The sequence below is a fragment of the Rhinolophus sinicus genome, chromosome X, assembly GCF_036562045.2.
Source record: "Rhinolophus sinicus isolate RSC01 chromosome X, ASM3656204v1, whole genome shotgun sequence".
NCBI classification, from domain to species: domain Eukaryota; kingdom Metazoa; phylum Chordata; class Mammalia; order Chiroptera; family Rhinolophidae; genus Rhinolophus; species Rhinolophus sinicus.
The window spans coordinates 72427080-72451963 of NC_133768.1; the positions used below are offsets into that span (position 1 = coordinate 72427080).

A 24884-nucleotide genomic window follows, 5' to 3' on the forward strand; every position below is an offset into this window, starting at 1 on the left:
TGTCTAAAAGCCTGAGTACCAGGGGAACTGATGGTATAAATCCTACTCCCAGGGCAGGAGAAGATGAGATGTGATGTCCCAGCTCAAGCAGTGAGGCAGCAAAAAGAAGTGAATTCCCCTTTCCTCTGCCTTTTCTTCTATTCAGACCCTGGATGGATTGGATGATGCCAGCTCTCATTGGGGAGGGAAATCTAATTTATTGAGTCCACCTATTCAAATACTAATATCATCCAGAAACATCCTCACACAGACATCCCCAGAAATAATGTTTAATCTGGTCACTCCATGGCCAGTCACGTTGACATATAAAATTAATCATCCCACACTTGATTGTGTATAGCTGAGTCTACTTGTGTAGGGAGTCAAAAGATATAACTGGGAGTTTTACAAATTAACTTCTAAGTAGAATACAATATTTCTTAAAGGATAAGTCATAAATGTGCTGCTTTATTTTTTTTATTATTAGTTTCAGGTGTACAAAACAACATAGTAATTAGACATTTATGCACCTCACAAAGTGATAACCCCAACAAGTCTACTACCTATCTGACACCGTACATAGCTATTATGATACCATTGACTATATTCCCTATGCTGTACTTTACATCCCATGACTATATGTTTTTTAATTATAGTTGATATTCAATATGAAGTTATCCCTCAATAAGTCTAGTACTCATCTGACACTATACATAGTTTTTACAATATTATTGACTTTATTCCCCATACTATATTTCACATCTCTGTGACTATTTTGTAACTACCTATTTATACTGATATATAATATTGGGCAAGGGAAACAAAAGAAAAAATAAACAAATGAGACTACATCAAACTAAAAAGTTTTTGCACAACAAAGGAAATCATCAACAAAATGAAAAGACATCCTCCTGAATGGAAGAAGATATTTTCCAATGATACATCTGATAAGGAGTTAATATCCAAAATTTATAAAAAGACTCATACAACTCAACACCAAAAAAAAGAAAAAGAAAAAAATCCAATTAAAAACATGGGCAGAGGACCCAAATAGACATTTCTCCGAAGAGGACATACAGATGGCCAATAGACATATAAAAAGATGCTCAACCTCACTAATCATCAGATAAATGCAAATAAAAACCATAATGAGATACCACCTCACACCTCTCAGAATGACCATCATCAATAAATCAACAAACAACAAGTGCTGGCGAGGATGTGGAGAAAAGGGAACCCTTGTGCACTGTTGGTAGGATTGCAAGTTGGTGAAGCCACTATAGAAAACAGTATGGAGGTTCCTCAAAAAATTAAAAATAGAACTACATTATGACCCAGCAATTCGACTCCTGGGTATTTATCCAAAGAAATCCAAAATACTAATTCGAAAGGATATATGTACCCCTGTGTTTTTTGCAGTACTATTTGCAGTAGCCAAGTTATGGAAACAACCAAAATGCCCATCAATAGACAATTGGATAAAGAAATTGTGGTACAGTTATACAATGAACTATTACTCTGCCATAAAAAAAAGAATGAAATCTTACCATTTGCAACAACATGGATGAACCTAGAGGATATTATGCTATATGAAATAAGTCAGAGAGAGACAAATACCAGATTATCTCACTTATATGTGGAATCTAAAGAACAGAATAAATGAACAACCAAAACAGAAATAGACTCATAGATACAGAGAACAAACATGGTTGCTAGGTGGGAGAGGGGTTGGGAAGATGGGTGAGAAAGGTGAAGGGATTAGGAAGTGAAATCACTGGTTTTGTAGTTAACCAGGCTGTTAAACACAGATCAGTGCCCTAAGGATTTTTCTAGATCATACAGAGTTCACTGATTGATTTCTAGTCTATATTCAGATGTACTAATCAATCATGTGCATATTCAGATCTTTGATGGTTCATTTTGAACTTCTTGCCTTCCTTCTTACATTTATATCTACTTAGACTATTGATGAAGTTTTAAAAATTATGTTAAACTTGTAATCTATTTTGATATCTGGTAGTACCAGTTGTCCCCCCAGTCAGCTAGTAAAGTGAGAACTTGGTCCTAAACCGATGTCTGTATGTCTGTCTATTTGAGAAATTCTACCATATAACCTTGTTATAATAATTTTCTGAGAAACTCTGACATTTAAACATTGTATCTTTAACAGTCTCTCATATCTCCTCACTAAAGAACTGGTAAGTACCTTTATTCAGAATGGTGACAGGAATAATTTTGGTCTAGCCTGGATCTTTTCCTATGGGTGTCTCAGAGAATGGCAATGGGGGTGGGAGTGGAGGAGAGGAAGACAAGAGGGGATTTCTTTTTTAAAAAATCACCCAAGGCAGTTCCCATATCGGTCTATCTCTTTACTTCTTAATCCTGGGAAGAACAGTACAGTTTTGTCTCTCTAATACTCAGAATGTAGTAAAGCTTTGTTTGCTGTGTGCTGTGATGATGAAGTTGTGAGGTCCTCATCAGCCTTTCCTTTATTTCTTTTAATATGTTTCCTATTCCAACATCCTAGATCTTGACTTTCTGGCAGCTTCATCCATTGGTACTGGGTAGGTGCTAGCATTACCCGGGGAATACAAAATCTCCAAACATGGCAGGTTTATCTTCTTGTGACTCTGGGTCACTGGTTAGTTTTCTCTGTGTTTGGTTTCTTTCTTCCTTCCTTTCTTTCCTTTCTTCTTACCCTCTCTGTAATGTTCACATACATTTGACCAGAGATTATGTTGTCCCTTTAACCCTGGCAGTGATTTACGGTCTGGCTTGCCTTTTACTTACCTGGGATGCTCATCCTTAGTAAGTTTCCTTCTGATGCTCTTCCTCTTCAGGTGGGCTCACATTCAGCCGGTGAACATTAATGTTTCAACTTTGTTTACAGAATTAATTATTTGTGCCTATGCCTTATGAGTCATTGACTATTTTGAATATCCATTAAGTATCTAAGATCCCTTGCTTTATCAATGCTCATGGCTCCCTCATGGTCCTTGGGAGTATTCTAACTGAACCATTTCTACTCTTTCATATGGACCTTCTCCACACACAAAAATGATATTTGCTCATTTTATAGCCACTCTGTCTCTCGTATGATATTTGGCTTCTGTTTTCTCACTGAGGACATAATTCTTACTTGATATCTATCTCCAGATTATAGCACTTTGGCTTCTACACCTTCCTTTCACTCACATGGTTTAATGGCATGTGAGATCTTCAGTGTAGTTAAAATCTCTGCCAATCAGGATAAATTTCACAAACTATAGGATGTGGATGTCATCTGGATTCTTGACATTTGTCCTGTGCTAACTAACTTTAAATGATAGATATTTAGTGAAGATGTGAATTTATAGAAATAATTATGTCACATCAAAAGTTAGGTGTCTTAGGTGCCCTAACATTTTAAAGCAAATTCAAAAATTGGAGTTAATAAAATTTAAAGAGATTAAAACAAACTGAATTTCTAATATATTCTTTGTACACTCCAGAGGATATTTTCACATATACCTTGTGGTACTCACAACCTTCTTTTGTAATCATTGATCCAAAGTAGAAATCAAAATTCCTGTATGTAAACCCATTACTCTCAGAGTAAAATACAAACTTCTTATATAGGTCATATTCTGGTTTAGATGCTTTTTTAAGACTCGGGCTTATTGAGGTATAATTTACATAGAGTTAAATTCACTCTTTAGGTATATAATTTGATGAATTTTGACAAACGTGTACAGTCATGTAACAGCAAATACAGGCATACTTTAGATATTGCAGGTTCAGTTCCAGACCACTGCAATAAAGCAATTATCACAATAAAGTGAGTCACACACATTTTTTGGTTTCCCAGTGCTTATAAAAGTGATACTTATGCAATATTGTATTCTTTTAGGTGTGTGATAGCATTATTTCTTTAAAAATGTACATTACTTCATTTAAAATATTGCTATAAAGTGCTGACCATCATTTGAGCCTTAAGTGAATTGTGATTTGTTTGCTGATGGAGGGTCTTGCCTTAATGTTGATGGCTGCTGACTGATCAAGGTAGTGGTTGTTGAAGGTTGGGGTGGCTGTGCCAGATTCTTAAAATAAGACATACCATCCTCTCTAAAGTTAATCATTTCTAGCTTTGGATTGAAAGTGAGAGGTATGCAAATCTTTCTTTCACTTGAACACTTAGAGGCCATTGTAGGATTATTAATTTGCCTAATTTCAATATTTTGTGTCTCAGGGAATAGGGAGGCCTGAGGAGAGGGGGAGATATGGGAGACTGCCAGATCGGTGGAGCATTCAGAACATACATATTTATTAAGTTCACCATCTTATATTCACGTGGTTTGTGGTACCCCAGAACAATTACAATAGTAACATCAAAGATCACTGATCACAGATTACCATAAAAAATACAATAATAATGAAAAAGTTTGGCATATTGTGAGAATTACCAAAATGTGACACAGAGACACAAAGTGAGCAAACGCTGTTAGAAAAATGGTGCCAATACCCTTGCTCGGTACAGGGTTGCCACAATCCTTCAATTTCTAAAATACACAATATATGCGAAGCACAGTAGAGCAAAGCACAATAAAATGAGATATGCCTGTACAGTCAAGTTATAAAATCCTTCCATAACTCCAAAATGTTTCCTCCTGCCCCATTGTAGTTAATGCTTTCTCCATCCCAATTCTTGGCAACCATTGATGATCTGAATTCTGTCCCTATATTTTTTTTTATTTTCCAGAATGTCATAGAAATGGAATCACACAGTATATAGCCTTTTGCATCTGGCAACTTTTACTTAGCATAATGTTTCTGGTATTTACCCATGTTGTTGAATCTATCAATAGTTTATTCCTTATTATAGCTTAGAGGTATTCTATTCTGCAATGTGTATGTCTACTCACCAGTAGATTTATAGTTTTGGTTTTATAACTATTTATAAAATTATTATATGCATTCCATAATAGGTATTTGCCCATAAGTTTTCATTTCTCTTGGGTAAATACCTAGGCGTAGGATTTGAGGTTTATATGGTAAGTGTATGTCTGTCTATATTAGAAACTGCCAAACTGTTTTCTAAAGCAGCTGTGTTATTTTACATTTCTACCAGCAATGTATGAGTTCCAGTAGCTCTGCATCATTGCCAGCAGTTGATATTGTCAGGTATTTTTCCCCCTCTTTTTAGTATTAGCCATTCTTATAAAGGTGGTAGTGGTGTCTCATTGTGATTTTACTTGCATATCCTTAATTACTAATACCACTGGAACATCTTTTAAAGTGTTCATTTGACGTTCATATACAGTTTTCCCCCACTATCCAAAAGTAGAGTGTTCCTATGAAACCTTTCATAAGTCAAAATGGCATAAAGCAAAGAAGGAATTACTGTTAATTTATATGGAAAAAACATGTAGCATTTCCAGATCCAAAAAATAACCCACCAAACCATACCAAATAATGCGTATAACCTAAAAATAACATATGAGGTGTGATCAAAAAATACAGTGAGGGGGGTTGTCACTTTGTGAGGGATGTAAATGTCTAACTATTACATTGTTTTTCACTCCTGAAACTAATAAAAAAAATATTATAGTAAAAGACACATTGTCATTAATCCCCCTCAAAATACTCCCCCTCGCTTCGAACACACTTATCCCATCGTTCTTGCCACTTTCTGAAGCAGTTCTGGAAGTCCTTCATGAGTATCTTTAGTTGTGCTATTGTGGCTGCCTTGATGTCCTGAATCAACTCAAAATGTTTACCTTTCATGGTCATTTTGACTTTGGGGAAGAGCCAGAAGTCGCAGGGTGCCAGATCCAGTGAGTAAGGTGTTTGAGGACACACCGTAATATTTTTATTTGACAGAAATTGCCATACCAGAAGTGATGTATGACACGGAGCATTGTCATGATGGAGGATGATTTACAGCACACTTTAAAACACACCTTCTCTCAACTCTAGCTTACACCCGATTGACTGCATCGAACAAGTTGAAACTTGTCACACACTGTTACTAAGGTTTGACGTTCCACTTCCTGTATTGAAGATCCCTCTTTTTTGTTGAATGGCATTCGGCAGGCAGCAGCATTCACCATATTTTTTGTTCATATAGCATATAGTAAAATCAGGAATGATATGATAAATACACAGTTTGTATAAAGGAGAAATAATATATGTACAGTGTACTTTCATCTATTGAAAAGACTGATTTCTCCTTAAGTATAAGATAACAGAACACCACAGTTTGTACACCCATCAGTTGGCTAAAGCAGTAGACTTTCCACTTTATGCATTACTGGATGCTGACTAAAAGAGACCACTTTGCTGCTAGCAGAACCAATAGTAACTTGTCAGCTTTCAAGATTCTTTTTCTCTGTGTGTAAATAGTATGAATGGTGGACACGGGCAAGTTTAAAGAACATACAGTGTCCTTATTTCAGTCACCATGATTGACACCCTTAATGAGAGCCAGTTTTACCCTAAGCATTACGCCCTTACGAGCTCTTTTAGGCTTTTCTGATACCTTAGGACATATCTTGCTAATGGATGCACAAAATAAATCTAGATAAAGCACAGATGCTCACAGAAACAGTTGAAAGTTATGAAGGGTTGATGCTGAGATGCTGAGTATAGTTCCCAGGGAAGGAGCTGGGTGGTGCCATTGTCCTTGCTGGGGGTGCACACTGCCTCTTATAACTGCTCACTGCAAAACAAACACTGAACTCTATTTTCAATTTTTGCCTTTTTTCGTAAAAGTGAAAATCCTCGTAGGATTTGTTTTTGTTGTTATTAGAGAAAACAGGTACTAATGTAGGTCTTTCATAAAAGTGAAGTGGCTTAACACAAACTTGGAAAGAGTGGGGAATACTTGTATCTTCAATTCTTATTGGGTTAATATTATTGTAAGAATTCTTTATATATTCTGAATAAAAGTTCTTTATCAAATATGTGTTTTGTAAATATATTCTCCCACTCTGTGGATTTTCATTTTATTTTTTGAAGAGCAGAATTTTTCAAGTCCAATTTATCAAGAATTTTATGGCCCGTGCATTGTGTGTCCTAATAAATCTTTGCCTAAAAGAAGGTCTCAAAGATTTTCGTTTTCTTCTAGAAGTTTTCTAATTTTTGCTTTTACATTTAGGTCAGTGATTCATTTTGAGTTAATTTTTGTATATGGTCTTAGCTAAGGGGTCAAGATGGATATTTCTGCATATGATGTCCAATTTTTCCAGCACTATATGCTGAAAAGACCATCATTTCTCCATTTAATTGCCATTGTCAAAAATCTATTGAGTCTACCTAAGTGGCGCCTTCTGCTACTGCCCCCTCTTCTGCAGCCCCCTTTCCAAGGATCTAGGTGCTTGAGTGGATGCTCACACTTCCCCCACTAGCCACCGTCCCCCTCCCAGTGCCAGCCCCATCAGGTTCATAGCCTGTCTCACTGGCAGAACTTGGGCTCAAGCCAGAGATATAGTTGGTGCTGTGTTGGTGGTTGGCTTAAACCTGAGTTTCTAGAACTGCCTCTGTTGGTGGCATTGAGATTATAACTAATGAGTACAGCGACCTCTGTACGCCATGAGTTTGGGTCAGGCTGGCCGAGTTCCCCAGGGGGCTGGGGAGGTAGCCCTTGTTAAGGTCTGTGACCCTCGCTGTTGTGGGGAACACGGACTAGGGAGTCACCTCCATTAGGAGCTGAGGGCTTGATGGATAGGGGACCTCCACTGGGTGCCAAGTTACTAGTGGCCACCACACGCCTTGTGGGTCTCCACCAGAGCCAGGGCCTTTTCCCTGGTGGACCGCCGGCTGTATGAAGGCTGTGAGTGGGTTCTTCGACCAGTGGAGGGCATGGGCAAGAGCTGAAGAGAAGGTAGGCCTGGGATGTGGGATGAACTGCCATCTCCTTTCAGAGGGCAGAGATCAGGCCTGGGGCATACTGATATTTCTTGAGCCCAACACAGTTTGGAGCTTTGCACCCAGCAGGTGCTTAATAAAAGTTAGTTGAATTGATCGGGTTCTGGCATCTGCCTTCTGCAGGACAGTGGAGCTGCTAGAATTCTCACACCAGTGGGGGTGAGGTGGCACCCGAAAGAGAGGGAGCTGGAGAATGAGAGGCTCATGCCGCGGATGGACCCAGAATTTCAAGATTGGGGTGGCACAAGCAGATAACAAAAAAGAATTTAATAAAATTGATGCCTTCTTGAAAGAAAAAAAATCCCTTGAGTATATTTGCTAGTCTGTCTGTATTGTATTTATATGTCTATCTTATGCCAATAATACACTATTTTGATTACTAGTCTTGAAATCAGGTAGCGTGAGTCTTCCAACTTAGTATTTCCTTCTCAGAATTGGTCTGGTTATTCTAGTTCCTTTGCTCTTGCATAAACATTTTAGAGATATCTTCTCAATTTCTACGCAGTCTGCTGGGATTTTGATTGAGATTTTAATGGTTCTATAGATATGTTTGGGGAGAGTTTACATCCTAAAAATAATCTTTCAGTCAATGAACATGATATATTTCTCCATTTATTTAGGTCTTCCTTAATTTCTCTCATCAGTGTTTTGAAGTCTGCAGCATACAAATTGTGCACCTGTTGGTTAAATTTTGTCCTACATTAGTATTTCCTGTTTCTTGATATTATAAATGGTTCTTTTTAAAACTTCAACTTCCAAATTATATTGTATAGAAATGAACTGTTTTATATTGCCCTTGTGTCTGTGATATTAACAAACAGTTATTAGGTCTAGTCGCTTTTTTTTTTTTTTTTTGTAAACTCATTGGAATTTTCTTTTTTTTCTTTTCATTAAATTTATTGAGGTGACAATTGTTAGTAAAATTACATAGATTTCAGGTGTACAATTCTGTATTACATTATCTATAAATCCCATTGTATGTTCATCACCCAGAGTCAGTTCTCCTTCCATCACCATATATTCGATCCCCCTTACCCTCATCTCCCATTGTAATTTTCTACACAGATAAATATGTTTGCAAATAAAGACAGTTTTTTTTCTTCCTTTCCAATATGTATGCCTTTAATTTATTTTTTGGGCATTGTTGTATTGGTTAGGCTCTTTAATATAATGTTGAATAGAAATGGTAAGAGCAGACATCCTTGACATGTTCCTGATTTTAGAGGAAAAGCATTCTGTGTTTCACCATTAAGTATATTAACTCTAAGTTTTTTGTAGATGCCCATGATCAGGTTGAGGAAGACCCATTTAATTCCTAGTTTGAGAGTGTTTTTATCATGGATGTTTGTGGAATTATGTCAGATGATTTTTCTGCGTTAATAGAGATGATCTTTTCTTCTTTCCTCTTTAGGCTATTGATATTTACATTGATTTCCAAATGTGTAAACTATCCATGCATTCCCAGGATAAACTCCATTTGGTCATAATATATTATTCTTTTTCTCTATCATTGGATTTTACTCGATGTAATTTTATTTTCTATATCAGTCTATACCATTTTATGTATCATATATGACATATGTATCATATATATGCTATATATATATGCTATATATAATGATATATATGATAGATATATAAAACATTGGATGTGTCTTTGTTTGTGAGAGACGTCGATCTGTAGTTTTCTTTCGTGATGTTTTTCGCCTTGTTTTGGTATCAGTACAGTGCTGGTATCATAAAATATGTTGCAGATCATGTCCTCCTTTTCTTACTGTATTGTCATCTGGCTTGCATAAGACACTGTGCTTTACTTAGAGTGGAGCCTACAGTGCTAGCTGATTTTTCTCAATGATCTTTCTCTACCCTAAATTTTCAGCAGTCCCTTCACACCTGTGCCTATAGAAAGGAGTCTCTCTTTGTGCCCTTGCCTATTTCACAGCAGTAGGCTCCTGTTATTATTTGATGCTAGGTTCATGATGAGCCAGGGAGGACTCTGTTGTTCTGTCCAGCCTTAAACTTAGGGAGGCACTAACCAGTTGGACCTTGAGGGTTGCACATTTTTCTCAGCATTCTTTTTCTCTTGGCATGGCAGCTAACCTCTGATTTGTATCTGGGGGCTGTCTTTGGTGGGAGATACATTCTTTCCTCTTCCTCATCAGTAGCTGACCACTGCCTTTTACTCCTGTAGGATCCTGGGCCTGAGGGGTTTCCTGCTCCTCCTAAGGGGCAGACAGGTTTGCTTCTATCCCACCCCCAGAAACAATATTTGGTTTTTTTGTTTTTAAACTGAGTTTAGGAGAGGGTTTGCTGTTTCTCCCCTAATGGCTTAGGGTTTTTGCTTCCCACGGAAAGGTTTGGATAGTGTGTTGGGCTGCAAGTCTATCTGCCAGCAGTATCCGATTGCTTCCTGCGTACCTGAATCACTGAAATGAGCTCTTTTTAGCCTCCTCCTTTATACCCAGTCATGTTTGTGTGCTTCTGGTTAAGGATGGAGGAAAAGAACTTGGTAGTGAGTGTATTAGTTCCTAGGATGCCAGATATTCCAAACTACTGATACACTAGCCCATTAAGAATTTAAGACTTCATTAAAATTTCAGCTGATTTCTTTGTACCGGCTTGCTGACCGCCACCTCTGTCTCCATACTTTGCCAAAGGTGAAACAGTGCATATGTCCCTCTTTTAAGGGGTTACTCACCCTTTGGAATTCAGTTTACTTCAGTTCTCTGATGGGCTGAAGGAATGGTATGATTTTGTTGATTATATAGATTTGTATTATTGTTATGGGTGACATTCTTTTAAATCTTTAGTAGAACTGGTGTTTTCAAATTATGTATGGGTATTATTTTTGTTTTCTTTGTTATTATGCTTTAGGAAGAAGCAAATAGTTTCTAAAGCATACTTGTAAAGAGTTTATTTTTATATAATGGTTATTAAATTTTTTCATTTAAGTTTTTATTTTGAAATTATCCATTAAAATCATACATTAAGTATCATACATAATACATGACTTTTTCTGTATATATTTCTTTGCGTTTTACACATATATACATTCATGTCATCACTACCACAGTCAGAATACAGAAGAGTTCCATCATCCCTACAACTTTCTGTGCTATTTTTATATAGTCCCATCCTCCCCTTACCTGTAACCCCTGGCAGCCACTGATCATGTCACCATCACCATACTTTTCTCTTTTTGAGAATGTCATATAAATACGGAATCGCACAGTATTGTGGTGGAGGCACCCTAGGTGACCCACCCCTTTGTATAACTCCCTCCCCTTAAGTTTGGGCAGAACCTGTGATTTGATTCTAATCAGTAGAATTTGGCTAAAGTGATCAGATGTCACTCACTCCCATAATTACATTCTGTTATATAAGACTAATTTATGTTAAATTAGATGCAGAACCAGGTATAGAATTCTCTAAGTTCCAGTGACTCCAAATACATAACTATTTCAAATTCATTAATTAATTCACCCATTCATCTCACACATATTTATAGAACATATTTCTCATTTACAGTGAGGTAGGTACAGTGTATTTTAGTGATTAAGAGCATGGGCTCTGGAGTCAAATACTATGTGCCAAATACTCTCTAGATATCCTTGTAAAAGGTCATTAACCTCTCTAATGCCTCATCTACAAAATGGGAATATTCATAATACCTACATAACAAGATTTTATGAGAATCAAGGGAGATGGTATATACAGAGCACTTGGCAGAATGCCTGGAACACTTTTGGCTTCTATCTTTTTCATCATTATTATTAATAATACTGTTGGTATGCAGAATGAGTCAGCTATAGGTGCTCTCCTTCATAAAATAACTATCTTATTATTAAATGAGATAATATGTCAAGTGCTGGGAACTGTGCTGGCATATAGAAAACTTTTATAGGTAATAGACATTATTATATCTATAATTATTATCTATCTTCATTATAATAATAGTAGTATTAGCATTTATTATTAGTTATCATTCTTCTCCTTCTACAAAACAGTAAAATATAAGATGTTATCTAATTAATCTTTTCCTTTGCATTTTGTTTGGAAAATGGTGAGGTTGTGTAGCATTTCCTAATTTATGTGCAATATAGGAAATAGAATAAATACAAGAGTGTAGTTTTAATGAAATGACCATACTTTATGTGCATTTGTTTTTTCCAAAATGTGAAATGAGAAGACAGAATGAGAAATATTACATTATAAAATACATAATTGAATATAGCTCTTCATTTAAATAAAGCCATATTTATATTGGCCTGATAATACTCTTTATATAGTAATGATTTGAAAGCTTTGAAAAGATTCATTCTGTAATAAGAATGATATTATTTTTGTAGGTGATTGTAAGATCAACTATTTTGTTCTACTAAAAGAGAGGCTGGAAAACACGGTGACTTAGGTAAGATAGAAGTTTATTGTTTCACTAAATTAAAATGATTGGAATGAGGTGATCCCCTTATTCAGGGGTTTAGGTATTTCCATCCCTTGTAAGTTATTGTCTTTTTTTAAGTCACTTTTTGGTCCAGAATGGCTATCCAAATTTTATCATGCTCAAATTCTAGAGGGGAAGCAAGAGAAAGAGGGCAAGTAAAAAGAAAACCCAAGCTGGCTGTTTACCCCCTTTGGAGGTACCTTCTCAAGAATCTTCACAACTATTTCTGTTTACATTGTTTGGCAAGAAATTCCATCACATGGCCATCCATGGCTTATAGTAAGGGAGTCTAGGAAAAATAATATTTTAACAGTTTACACCCACCCTGAATACAACTAGGATTCTACTAATGAGGAAGAATGCAAAGAGTATAACAGATTTAGGGTGGGCAACTAGAAGTTCTGCCCTAGTCATTATAAATGTGGTACATGGTTGTAAGAAAGCATAAATCATATAATAGAAGTCTGCAAAAGATTGAAAGGGACAACTTCCTGTGGCAGAGAGAATGCAACATATTCACAAAACCCTGTTTCGTTTTCCTCCTGGGTCACAGAGAGACTACGTTCCCCAGCCTCTGGCAGTTTTAGCTAGGTGACTGTGACCAGCAGGGAAGTTTGCCAGACCTGGCCCCTAAAAATTTCCACAGGATTTTCGAACCCTTTCTTTATGAGATTGCTAGCCAGATGCAAAGAATGCAGTGGAGGACTTCAAGGCCAAAGAAGATGGTAGGGACATAGGATGGAAGAAGTTTGAGTCCCCTAATAACTGCTTGGAAGAAAGAACCCTCCCTCTTTCTGACAACGTGATTACCTACATTGAACTTTGAGATCAGCAAAATAAACTTTTGTGGTTGAACTTCTGAGATTTAGGGGTTGTTTATAGCACAAAACATTACGTGTAATTATTAGAGCCCTCACTAATACATCAGCCTAGAGATGATCTTCTTTAATTTATTTGCATTTATTATTCCAAGATTAATACTTGTATAAAGGTGGCTTTTTAAAAATATGTATATATTACATATTATATGGCACACAGGCACTTTATTCCCAAATATCTTCATTCCCAAAATTATCACTAATGATATTTAAAATTGGCTTTCTAAGTTAAATCAGAAATCTAAGTTTAAATTTAATACGGGAGAATTTTAATGAACAAAATTTGCTAAATTTATTTCAGACATACATACGGGGGTGCCAAAAAATTGTATACAAGTGGACACTTTGGTCAATGTTGCTCAAGCAGTAGTTCACTGTAATCAGAAGTGTCTGGACACTGATGGTAACCACTTTGAGCACCTTCTGTAATTGCAGAAGTCAAACGTGACTTGTATTCATCTTTTGTTATCAGTATATATTGAGTACTACAATTTTAATACAGTTTTCCTTTCTTAAAATGTGTATGCATGTTTTGGCGCCCTCTGTATAAACAAAGACATGTGAATTTTTAAACATCAATTTTCCCCACATTGAATTGCCTGAGACAAAATATAAGAAGAAGGAATTGCCAATTGTTGACGAAGAGTATGTGAAATGTATACTCTACTGCCAAATCAGTGTTTTTCAGCCTTTAGTGAGAAACACCCATGTCTGTGAAGAAATCTCTGAAACGTTCCTGAAGCGCTTAAGAGATCAATTGAATCAAAGTAGAGGCATATCATGTACTGAAAACAGAAAAAAACATGTGTATAAAAAAGTCTTCTCCATAAAGTAAAGTACAGTTTTAGTGCAATCCCATTGAACATCCTCAGTGAGTTATTTTAACAGAGCTTGACCAGCTGGGTTGTAAATGTACCTGTAGAGGTAAGGTGCCAGATAAGGCAAGGAAAAAATATGTAAGGAGTATTTTAATGTAGATTTTTGTTTTTTAATAACGTGATTTGCTACCACTTTTTATCAAGAATTCACACACTCTAAGGGTTTGAATGGAAATTAAACACACACTTGTTGCCATTTCATTTTAAAATCCCTTAAAAAGGAATATTTCTACCCCTTAACGCTTCAACAGTTTAACTTGGCAATTCTCCCTTCTGTAATTCAGGGAGGGGCCTCCTGCTTTCCCCATCACAGGGAGGGGGCGGAGCATTCTCTGAGAAGCTTGGAAGTGATCCTGTGCTTGGCCAGTCTTGGGGGAGGGACTGCATTTCAGGAGCCTGCGGCTGAGAAGAAGCTTCAAGGTAATGGCTTTCTTAAATCTAGTTATTTTACCAGTGCCCTAGAGAAAAGATGAGAAAAATAGGAATGGTGGTCTTGGAGTGGTGAAAAGGGTGTGTAATTTTGAGAGAATTGCTGGCATTTTTAAGGAATTAATCTTTTAGAATTTTCTGTATTTCCCAATGCTTTAAAAGTCTACAGTGGGAGAAGGGGAGATCAGATTAAAGTCCCTATATTAAGATTTCAGTGCAGAATGGCCGTTCATGCTAATTTATTGACTTGACATTCCATGTTTGTATTTCTGGAATGTTGTTACTGTTTGAATTTTTAAGCATTTATTAATTTACAAAGAAAATGATGAATAAAAATATTTGACAGCATGGGGGAAATACTCTTATGAATTGGTTGACACATAGAAAACTATGTGTCACCTGTATATGAGCATGGAAAGGCGAACAGATATGTAGTTGAGTGGAGATACTTGCACATATACTATATGCATGGTTGGGGAAAAAATCTCAGAGAAAATAAACTCCCATGTTAGTCAGCATTTCTGAGTGGTCAGGTTACTAGTATTGTAATATTATTTTTTCGCCTATTTCAGGATCTTCAGAGTAGATTTCCCCTTGATTATTTTTATAATCATGAAAGAAAAATGAAGCTGAAACAACATACACATTTTATTTCAAACACATGAGCATTCACAGACACACACAGTCATACAAACATGCCCCCTCCTTGTTTTGTTTTGTTTTTGCCATAGTGGACATTTTCCTGCACCTCATCAAGCGTGTAACCCTAGTTGCTGCGTTGGCTACAGCCTTGCATGTATCCTCCTTGCAACTCATTCTTTCAGATCTCATGTAAGGCTGTGGTTGGCAAGAACTATTTTTCTGCATCTTTTAAGAATGAGACAGAGAATGTATTTGGCTTATTTCTATAAGCAGTTTTTAAAATATTATGTGGTGTAACTATACAATGGAATATTATATATCTGGAGAATGGAAACATAGAAACATGACCTTCTACATGTAGTGATTTGAAATGTCTGATAAATAGCACAAAGTGAAAAAGTAAATTATAGCATAACATTTGTCATATGATCACACTTAAAAATAAATATGTGTGTTACTAAAACATGTATGCTACTACAATACATGCAACAAACCTGAGAAAACATATCTGCCACACTATTAATAGGATCATTTGTGTAGTTGGAGAGACAGGGCAAGCTTTACTGCTCTCTATTTAAAATATTAGTATATACTTATTTATTTACTTGTTTTTCATCGTCAGGGAAAATACTGAGAAAAAATGCTGCAAATGTGGGAAAAAAACATTTAAAATAATTTGTAAAATATCATGTGAAAAGCATTTATGTAGAATGATGTTGAAACTGTGTTCTTAATTGAGATCTGATGTTGGTTTGAAGTGATAAGCATTTATACATGGAAACAATTCTAGAAATATAGAAAATATTCGTAGTGATTATTGTATAGAGTTGTACTTTATTTTGCATATATCTTTCTGCATCTTTTCAATTTTTAATAAGCTCCTGGGTGTTTTTATAACCAGAAACGCTGTAGTTGAAGTCATTATGATCCTATTATAATCCTACAAAACAAAACCCTTTAGCTTAGACTAGAAAATTCTGGAAGCCTGGGAAGGCTTCTGGCCGGCTAAATGTATTTCCTAACTCTTCTCTCATAAAAAGGATCTGATGGTGCCTATGCCTCCTGGGGTGGCCGCAGTTCTGATTCTGGCCACAAGATGGCACTTTCCAAGTTCCCTAAAATTTCTCCAGGCAACCATTTTTATGAAAATGGCAAAGCAATGAAACATATTTTTGTATTAGTGGACTATGAGACAGCAGGTAGAGTATTGTTAAAATTCCAATTATAAAATTATTTATATATATATATATATATATGGAAAAATCCACAAGGTGATTAATGCGAAGATTGAAACAAAATCTACAATCTGGCTCAGAGTAGACACAAGGCAATTGTTACTTCCCTTCTCTCTTGTCCCACCTCACACTTTCTCAATCAGAGAGATGATTTCAAAATGAACCAGATAGCATAACTGTATCACAGACAGAATTTAAAACAATAAGAACAAGAAGGAAAGTAAACATGGCATCTACATCACAGATGAGATGAAATCTCAATCCTGTATTTCAGAATGACATGCCTTCTAAAGTTTTGGTAGGGAAGTTTCTCTTAGCTTTTTCCATTTAATTAGTTTGAATTTCTGTCTCCTTTTGGACAGTCTTTCTTCTTTTGGAGTGAGAATCAAGACAACCGGATTATAGGACCAGATACTCTATGATCCACGTAACACTGGGTAAGGCTCCTCCCATTTCATGAAAACATTTCACATTAAAAATTTGCTGAGAACTTGAGGTATAATTTATTTTTATTCCTGCTCTGCAGCCATAGCATTTTAAATTAAAAGCCACATTTCATACTAAAACCATGTTAGGTTGAAAATTTGAGGTATAATTCATTTTGCTCCCTGTTTTATAGCCACACCAATTTGTAATTAAAAGTCGTAGTTTCTAGTTTAGGGAAAGAATCTCATATGTTAAACCATTATGAAGAAATTGTGCAACAGACTCTTCAGATTTCTACCTGAGGTCGTAGCCAGCCATTCATTCTCAAGAAATCTTTGATAACTATCTTTTCCAATAAGTAAACATAGCAACCATTCTGAATCTCTGCCTTCTAAGCTCATGCTTTTAACAAGGTCATTGTGCTACTGTCTGGTTCCAGGAGATCCATACTCCATTATCTTTGCCTGCCTTGGGTGAACAGGAAAGTATCACTAATATAAAGCTATGTGTTCAGTTAGAACAGTGCTTCTCAAGGAGTTCTTGGACAAACTGCATTACGATCACTTGAAAACTTAGAAATACAAGATGTTAGGTCCTATCTAGACCTTCTTAATAAAACTCTCAGGATAGGGCCTAGAAATCTAGTTTATTAAGACCTCTAGATGATTCTGACACCTCCAAAATTTATAGTCCCACTGCCGTAGTATAACATTAGGGGCACAAATGTCCCAAAATATCTAATGACATAAATAGAGCCCCTGATACAACCACTGCAACCTTTCCCACCTCTGCCAGCATGTACACAAATTTACTCCTTAATAGTCATGTGCAATAATAAGGGCAAATTCTTGAATTTGAGGTATTATAAACCACTTCTCCAATTCTTTTCCCCCACTTTATATTGTGCTGCATTTTCTCTTCCATCTCATGCCTCGCTGAGTATTATTTCCTTTTGTCTATTCTCTATTTGCAATTGCTCACCTTCTGCTCTAGCAAAATAACTTTATTTGCTGATACTTTTCTTCTTTTCTTGTTCCCTATTTCAGTATCTTCCACATTGTCACATTCAAACAACAGACTCAAGCGTCCTTGGGAAATTCTGCTGGAGGAGAACAGGCTACACAAGCTGTAAACACTTTGTAGTTCTAAGACAAAGGAGACTTTGGTAAGACTGTTGTTTCTGATAGGAACTGCCTTAGCAGTGACGAGAGTAGCCAGACAACTCAGTCTCTGATAATAACCTTGTAGCACACAAATCCAAGTCATGATGGATGCCGAGTATGTCCTATGCAATTGGGAAGACCAGTTATGGCCAGCAAAAGTTTTGTCCAGATCTGAGACTTCATCAAACAGTAAGAGAAAAAAGACATTTTTCCTAGAAGTTCAAATACTCTCACTAGATTTAAAAATTAAAGTGGAAAGCACGGAAACAAAGATCCTAAATAAATCGCAGATTGAAGCCATCACCTCCTCACTAGCAGCACAGTCAGAGGGCAGTGCTCCACCTAGAGAGGAAACAGCCTATGCAAGGTCATTAAAAGTGGCACTGGATATTCTGAATGAGAAAACAAATTCGAATCAAGCAAGCAGTTCAGATGAAGAAGAGGCCACTACACTGTCTCAAAATGTACCACCAGAGCTTTCTGATTCACCACCTCGTAAAAAGTGTAGAGAGCATGAAGGAGACTTATCAGAGTGTCTTGAGGAAAGTAAAAATCCAACATTCCTGTCAGTATCTTCAGAGAGTGATGATTCCCTGTATGATGATAAATCACAGGTGGATGCAACCACTGATACCATTTCAAGTGAAATGGAAACAAAGTCATCACAAAACTGCAGCTGGTACCAAACTTCCCCTTCACTTTCAGAAGAAGATGAAAAGGAGAGCAAGGAAAAGATTGACATATCAACAATTACGCCTTTTCATTCCACAGTTAAAGAGGAGAATGTATGTGTTAAAGATGAGAAGTTCACTCCAACTTGGCCGTCAGGTTTCTTCACTGTGCCCAAAGCTGTGAAAAAGGAGCCAGAGGACATCTGCCCAGAGACCCTGGCTATTTCCTCTGAACGCTCTTCCTTCTCAGAGAATACTGAAGATCCCGGAGAGGGTCCCTCGAACCTACACTCAGACACCAGCCAGAATCAACCTACTGTGGAATCAGAGATTGGTGCTGCAGCATCCTCCAGGTATTGTTCATGGGAATCTCAGGTTTTATTTAGTGCCTCTAACCACGTCCTGGATTATTCACACCTTGTGAATAATGAAAGAAGTCTTCAGAGACTGGATTTTGAGGAACTTGGGGAAGAACTTCAAGCTTCTGACAAATCAGGGTATCTAAATCTTATTGATGCTTCTGTATTAGATGACAGTGAGGAAGATGAAGAAATTCCACGCTTAGTTTTGAATTATGGGCCACGTTCATTTGAAACAGGAATGATAGTCTGGTTTAAATATCAAAAATACCCATTCTGGCCTGCAGTGGTAAAAAACATCAGGAGAAAAGAGAGAAAAGCAAGTGTGCTTTTTGTTGAGTCAAGCATGAATCCTGAAAAGAGAGGCATTAGAGTGTCTTTTAGAAGATTAAAGAAATTTGATTGTAAAGAGAAACAAGAACTAGTGGATAAAGCCAGGGAAGATTACAGAGAAAGTATTGACTGGTGCATCTCACTGATTTGTGACTATAGAGTTAGATTAGGTTGCGGTTCTTTTGCAGGCTCTTTCTTTGAGTATTATGCTGCTGACATTAGTTATCCAGTTAGGAAAACAATCAGACAGGATACCTTCAGGGACTTATTTCCAAAGCTGCCTAATGAAGATTGTAGGGAACATAAGGCTGTGACTTCCAAAACCAAGAAAATGTCCTTCCAAAACATTCTCCCTGACCGAATGAAGACTGCTCGGGACCGAGCCAACAAGAACCTAGTGGACTTCATTGTGAATGAAAAAGGAACAGAGAATCATCTTCTGGCCATTTTAAACGGCACAAAAAGGTCCAGGTGGCTGAAATCGTTTTTGAATGCAAAGGGTTTTTCTCCCTGTATTGAAACATACTTAGAGGATGAAAATCAGTTGGATGAGGTGCTAAAATATTTACAAGAAATCTACAAACATATAAACGAAAAAATGCTGGCTCTGATAAGAGAAGATAAAGTTAAATTTATCCTGGAAGTTCTTCTGCCAGAAGCAATCGTTTGTTCAATTTCTGGTGTTGATGGATTAGATTACAAAACAGCTGAAGCAAAGTATTTAAAAGGACCATGTCTAGGATACAGAGAAAAAGAATTATTTGATGCAAAAATCGTACATGAAAAGAGACGGAAACCACTAACAAATGAAGCTCATTAAATCTTTTGAGAGTCCAAACCATAACAGGGAGCTTAATAGATAAGAGTTTTAAAAAGTCTCTCTAACACATAAATACTTTGCAGAAATGGGAGACTGGCTGATGTGTGCACTTCTTTTGTTTTTGTTTTGTTTTTTGTGGTTTTTTTGGCGATCACTATGATCTATGAATATTACTACAGCAACATTTTCTTTTTTTATGCTTCTTCAAAGTGAATTTTATTAACATATTTCAGCAGTTGTACTTTCTTGGATATTTCTAGAATGCATAATTCCTAAATGATTTTTAAGGGAATGTACTATTTTGGGTGGGTTTTTTTTTTTTTTTTACATTTTTGTGTCTATGCTGTATAGTTAAATACAGTGTGCACAATCATTTACATATTAAGATTTCACTCGTATTAGATATTAAGCAAGATAATTAGAAAAAAGTGTAAGAAACATCAATTATATATTTTTGCTTAGTTTTTAAAAAAAAAATACTGGGTTTCTCTTAAGATAGTTGAATTATTTTTCCTGCCATGCCTATTTATTTTTGGAAAAACTATCTCTGAGACATAGAACCAAAGATAGAGATGCTTTGCTATATATTATAACTAACTATAATTGCTTTTGCAAGAAAACAATCTGGAATTCAAAAATAAAGTAAATGGATTACCTGCATGCAGTCTATATGTGTGTGAATAACATCTCAGCATGCAGAAAATAATTTTGGCAGCCTTAAACAGGATTATTCATTCTACCCTGGCCTGACATTCAATTTATGGAAGTGTCTATTCAATAGCTGAATGGTTTCTTAAAACAGACAGGCTTTTGGCTGTTTTCATGACTAACAGTAACTGTATCTTAATATAGCCATCTGACCACATGTGGAAGGCAGCTAGAGTGATTGTATTCACAGTCTGGCTACTGCAGAGTATGAGTCCAGGTTGACTGCTTAAAAGCCCATCTAGTTTGATATAAACTGTAGAAAATTCAAGCACTTTGTTCTGAGTCTTGTACCTCTAAATAAATAGTCATTGGTTTCAAATCAAGTAATCTGTATCACCTGGCTTATTTGTAGAATAGTTCCAATTGGTTCCAATAATATAAATGTCAAATGTTAAGTCATTCCAGGCTACCACAAAGAATAGATGGACCAGAATCTGTGAATTTGGAAATGGTTCATAGAAAAAGCCTCCACTTGGCTAAATATGACAATTATCCAAATATATTTGAAAATGCACAGTTAAGAGTTAAAATCTAACTTGAAATAAGACTTGTGTGAAAATAAATGTTAGAAGGGCTACTTTATTTTAGAAACTTGACATAAAAATAAATGCTAAATGCTTAACATGAACTTGTCTGCATTTTAACTCTTAAAGTGAGACAACTGTTACTCTTGAGCTTTTGTACTGTGTTTACATGGCCACTTGTTTATGTAAACTTTGCAAAACTTTAATGGTTTGATTTGTAATAAAACGTTATATCTTTCACCTTGGATGTTCACGTCATTATACTTCCAATTGTGTAGTTACATACCTGGTCTCTCTCTCTCTCATATATATATGAAACATATATGTATATATCAATTGATATGTATATATCAATTATACATATATATGTACACACATATGTATATATGTATAATTGATATATACATATATATAATTTGTATGGAATTTTTGCTTATTGTAGTTATCATTATTTTAATGCTTATTATACATTATCATTCTAAATAAATAGTCACTTTCATGATTGACTTTGCATTATTTAAAAAAAAAGCCTTCCAACTTGTATAAGCTTCAGATTCCACAGAACCTTTCCTGGACCCTGCCTGACAAAAACCAGGACACCTTGGACATATAGCCTGTGTCAATCCACATAGCTTCCTCATGCTCCTGAGGAGGATTTGACAACAGACTATCACAATATATCCTCGGAAAAATACGCTGTATTTACTCCATAACACTGTGTCCCTTTGATTCCAGTATATTACCCACCTTCAGTTTTCTCAGTGGAGCCATTTCCGTCTCTTGGTTCTAGCGTTTTCTTAACTACTTCATTCATGTATTCATTCATTCACACATTTGTTAGTCAGGAAAGCAAGCAATGTGTAGTTTAAAGTTTTGCTTTGAGGATTTAAGGTGCCAGATTTAAGGTGACCCAAATGACAGCATCAGGTTTAAAGTAAGCCGAATGACATTCTCATTTCTAAAATGACTAGGTTATACTACTTCATAATAGAGAGAAACATTTATTAACCTCATAGACTAACTGCCTGTATTTGAAAACCAGAGTCCCAAGCTTCCCAAAATTTGTCAATTCTTGTGTATCTTGTTTGGGGTAAAGAGAGGGCACCTGATTCCTCCCAGGATGTCATTTATATTGTGGCTTATATTAAAGTTAGGGAGACGTTTCTCAGGCATCTATTTCCTTCTTTGAATGAGTTTCAGTCTGAGTAATTGAAGCTAGCTCTAATAATGCCCTAATCTAGATCTCTAACCTAGGTTTGTGTGTCTGATGGGAGTACCCCGTCTAACCCATTGGATTAAGGAGACCCTCAACTCTTCCAGTAATAAGGCAGATTGCTGAATATCAGACCCAGATTTTAATTTTAAGGTTGGCAGAGCTGCATGGAAACTGTATTCACAATATTTACAGGTCTCTATATCAATACATGTACCCAAAAAACTCTGAGACTTGCAAGAGTACTGAGTATGAGTATCTTGAATAACTATAATCCCCTGACCCCTCAGCCTGGCAAAAGCAGTTTCCTAACCCTTGCTATTGGAGAACAGCTTCCTTGTTCCCAGAGATAAGACAAGCTACCTCACCTATAGTTGCTACCTCAAAGGACATTGCTTGTCTTACTCAACATCCATCAATGATATTTTTTATTGCTCCCAACTCATGACAAGGGTAAGTTATCACAACACAAGAAGAAAAAATACAGTCTCTGTTTAGGTGGAAAAACCAGAAGGAAGTATAGGAACTAGGTAATATGTACTAGCATGAACCGGGATAATATATGTTGGAATGGATTTTGAGGATGTTGAATTAGCAAGGGAAAGGAGCAGGCTATAAGTAAATATTGGGGAGAACTTACTGATGTGTGACTCAGGGTTCAATGACCTGGAGCTTTCTTAATATGCTGCTCAGGCGGCATCTTTAAGTGTGGACAACAGCCTATATATAGTAAATGAGATGGAGACACTGGCACTTTCTTGCCAGTTTTGAAGAATTGGTGAGAAGATCAAATGGTTTACTGCACAAGACAAGAGGACTTATCTCTAAACTATCTCCCATGGGAAGGCAGAGAAAACAGTATTATACTAAGAACTGTGTTGGTGAAGAGGAACAGTGACATATTTGAGAAGCTCAATGTTGGCTCTCCTCTGCAAACCATGATCGGAAGTAAACTATGTTGCAATGGAAATGATAGGTTTCCCAAGTAGTAGGGCCCAGATGGCAGCACAAAAACTCAGGGGCAAATTGGGCATCATTACCATAATGGGAAGCAAGGTTAGAGTAGAGTTGGGCTATGTTGACTGACAGAAATCTGTTGCAATGACTTACAAACAGTACTCCAAGGATAGATGTATGCACAGCTGACTAGAGTATTACTTCTTTTGTACAAAAAGAAAACCAAACTTGGAAATTTAAAGCCTGATGTTAGTAGCTGTGGTGGAAAATCACAATCCCAACCAACTTTTCAGATCTGCAGTGCAAGTAGCCCTGCTACTAAGGCCAGGAGTCAGCATATCTGGCAGTGCTTACCATATCTATGGTAGATACACTATCTAGTCATTCTAAGCCATAACATGGGAGTACAGCACAGCATGATGGAGTTCTGAACAAAAGCCATAGCTCTTGGGCCTATAAACTCCTTGCCATTTTAAAAACAGCTCCTTGTATATTATTTAGCATTAGTACATATGGAGTATCTACCCAAGAGATACCAAATAACTATGACAGGTGCTGCCTACCATGTGCTGTACATTATAAGATTCACCCAAGTGATAAGGTCTGGCAGTCTCAAGAGCAGTCCACACTATGACAGAAATGCTACATTCAGGATCTAACCAGAGTAGACACAAATAAATCAGCAGATTGCACAAAACCCCATGCCATTGAGCATTGTTTCAATAATGACCCTCATAGGGTAGGAGATGATGTATGACAACTAATGGAAGAGGAAATTATGAAGACAGGTGCAAAGATATGTCAGCATTAAATATTGATGATAGCTGTAAATGAACTGCCACCTCATTTCCGCTTCAGTTGGAATAGACTTGAAAAATAATATTGAGTACTGGTCATCAAAATGGCGGCATGAGGTGAGCCTCGGGAAATCTCCCCTGGACTTTACAACTAATCGGACAACTGTAACTCCACAAAGGACTCCCTGCACAGCAGACAGGCAAGAAGAAGAGGCCCACTACTGAATTCACCTAAAGGTGGGTGAATTGCACAAGCGGGGCAGAAGGGAAGGGAGAAAGGCGGAGACAGAGCCTCGTGGGCTCAGGACGCAGACCTAGCTCAGTGCTCCGAGCTTGCTGCATCCCGGAACTACCACAGCTGTGGGAGAGGGAAGAACTCGGACTGCTAGGGCTCCGCTTATGGCCCACAGGGCTGAGGGGGCAACATATAACACGGCTGAACCCAACGCTCACAGCAGAGACCTCGGAGAAAAGACTGAGGGAAGAAGGCTGAAAACAGTGGTTTAAGCCCTCACTGCCGAGC

At 36.8% G+C, this 24884-nt stretch overlaps 1 protein-coding gene across 2 annotated transcripts in view; it reads left to right on the top strand.

Annotated features, from left to right (window-relative positions):
* Window positions 1–21896, top strand: part of PWWP3B (PWWP domain containing 3B) — a 33126-nt gene extending 11230 nt beyond the window's left edge. For both annotated transcript variants that reach the window (XM_019713859.2, XM_019713858.2), the window contains 4 exons: window positions 12234–12295; window positions 14369–14504; window positions 16753–16827; window positions 17863–21896. In XM_019713859.2, coding sequence (XP_019569418.2) covers window positions 18081–20162 — 2082 coding nt within the window. In that variant the 5' untranslated portion in view covers window positions 12234–12295; window positions 14369–14504; window positions 16753–16827; window positions 17863–18080 and the 3' untranslated portion in view covers window positions 20163–21896. The remainder of the gene's footprint in view (window positions 1–12233; window positions 12296–14368; window positions 14505–16752; window positions 16828–17862) is intronic.
* Window positions 21897–24884: the final 2988 nt, after the last annotated feature.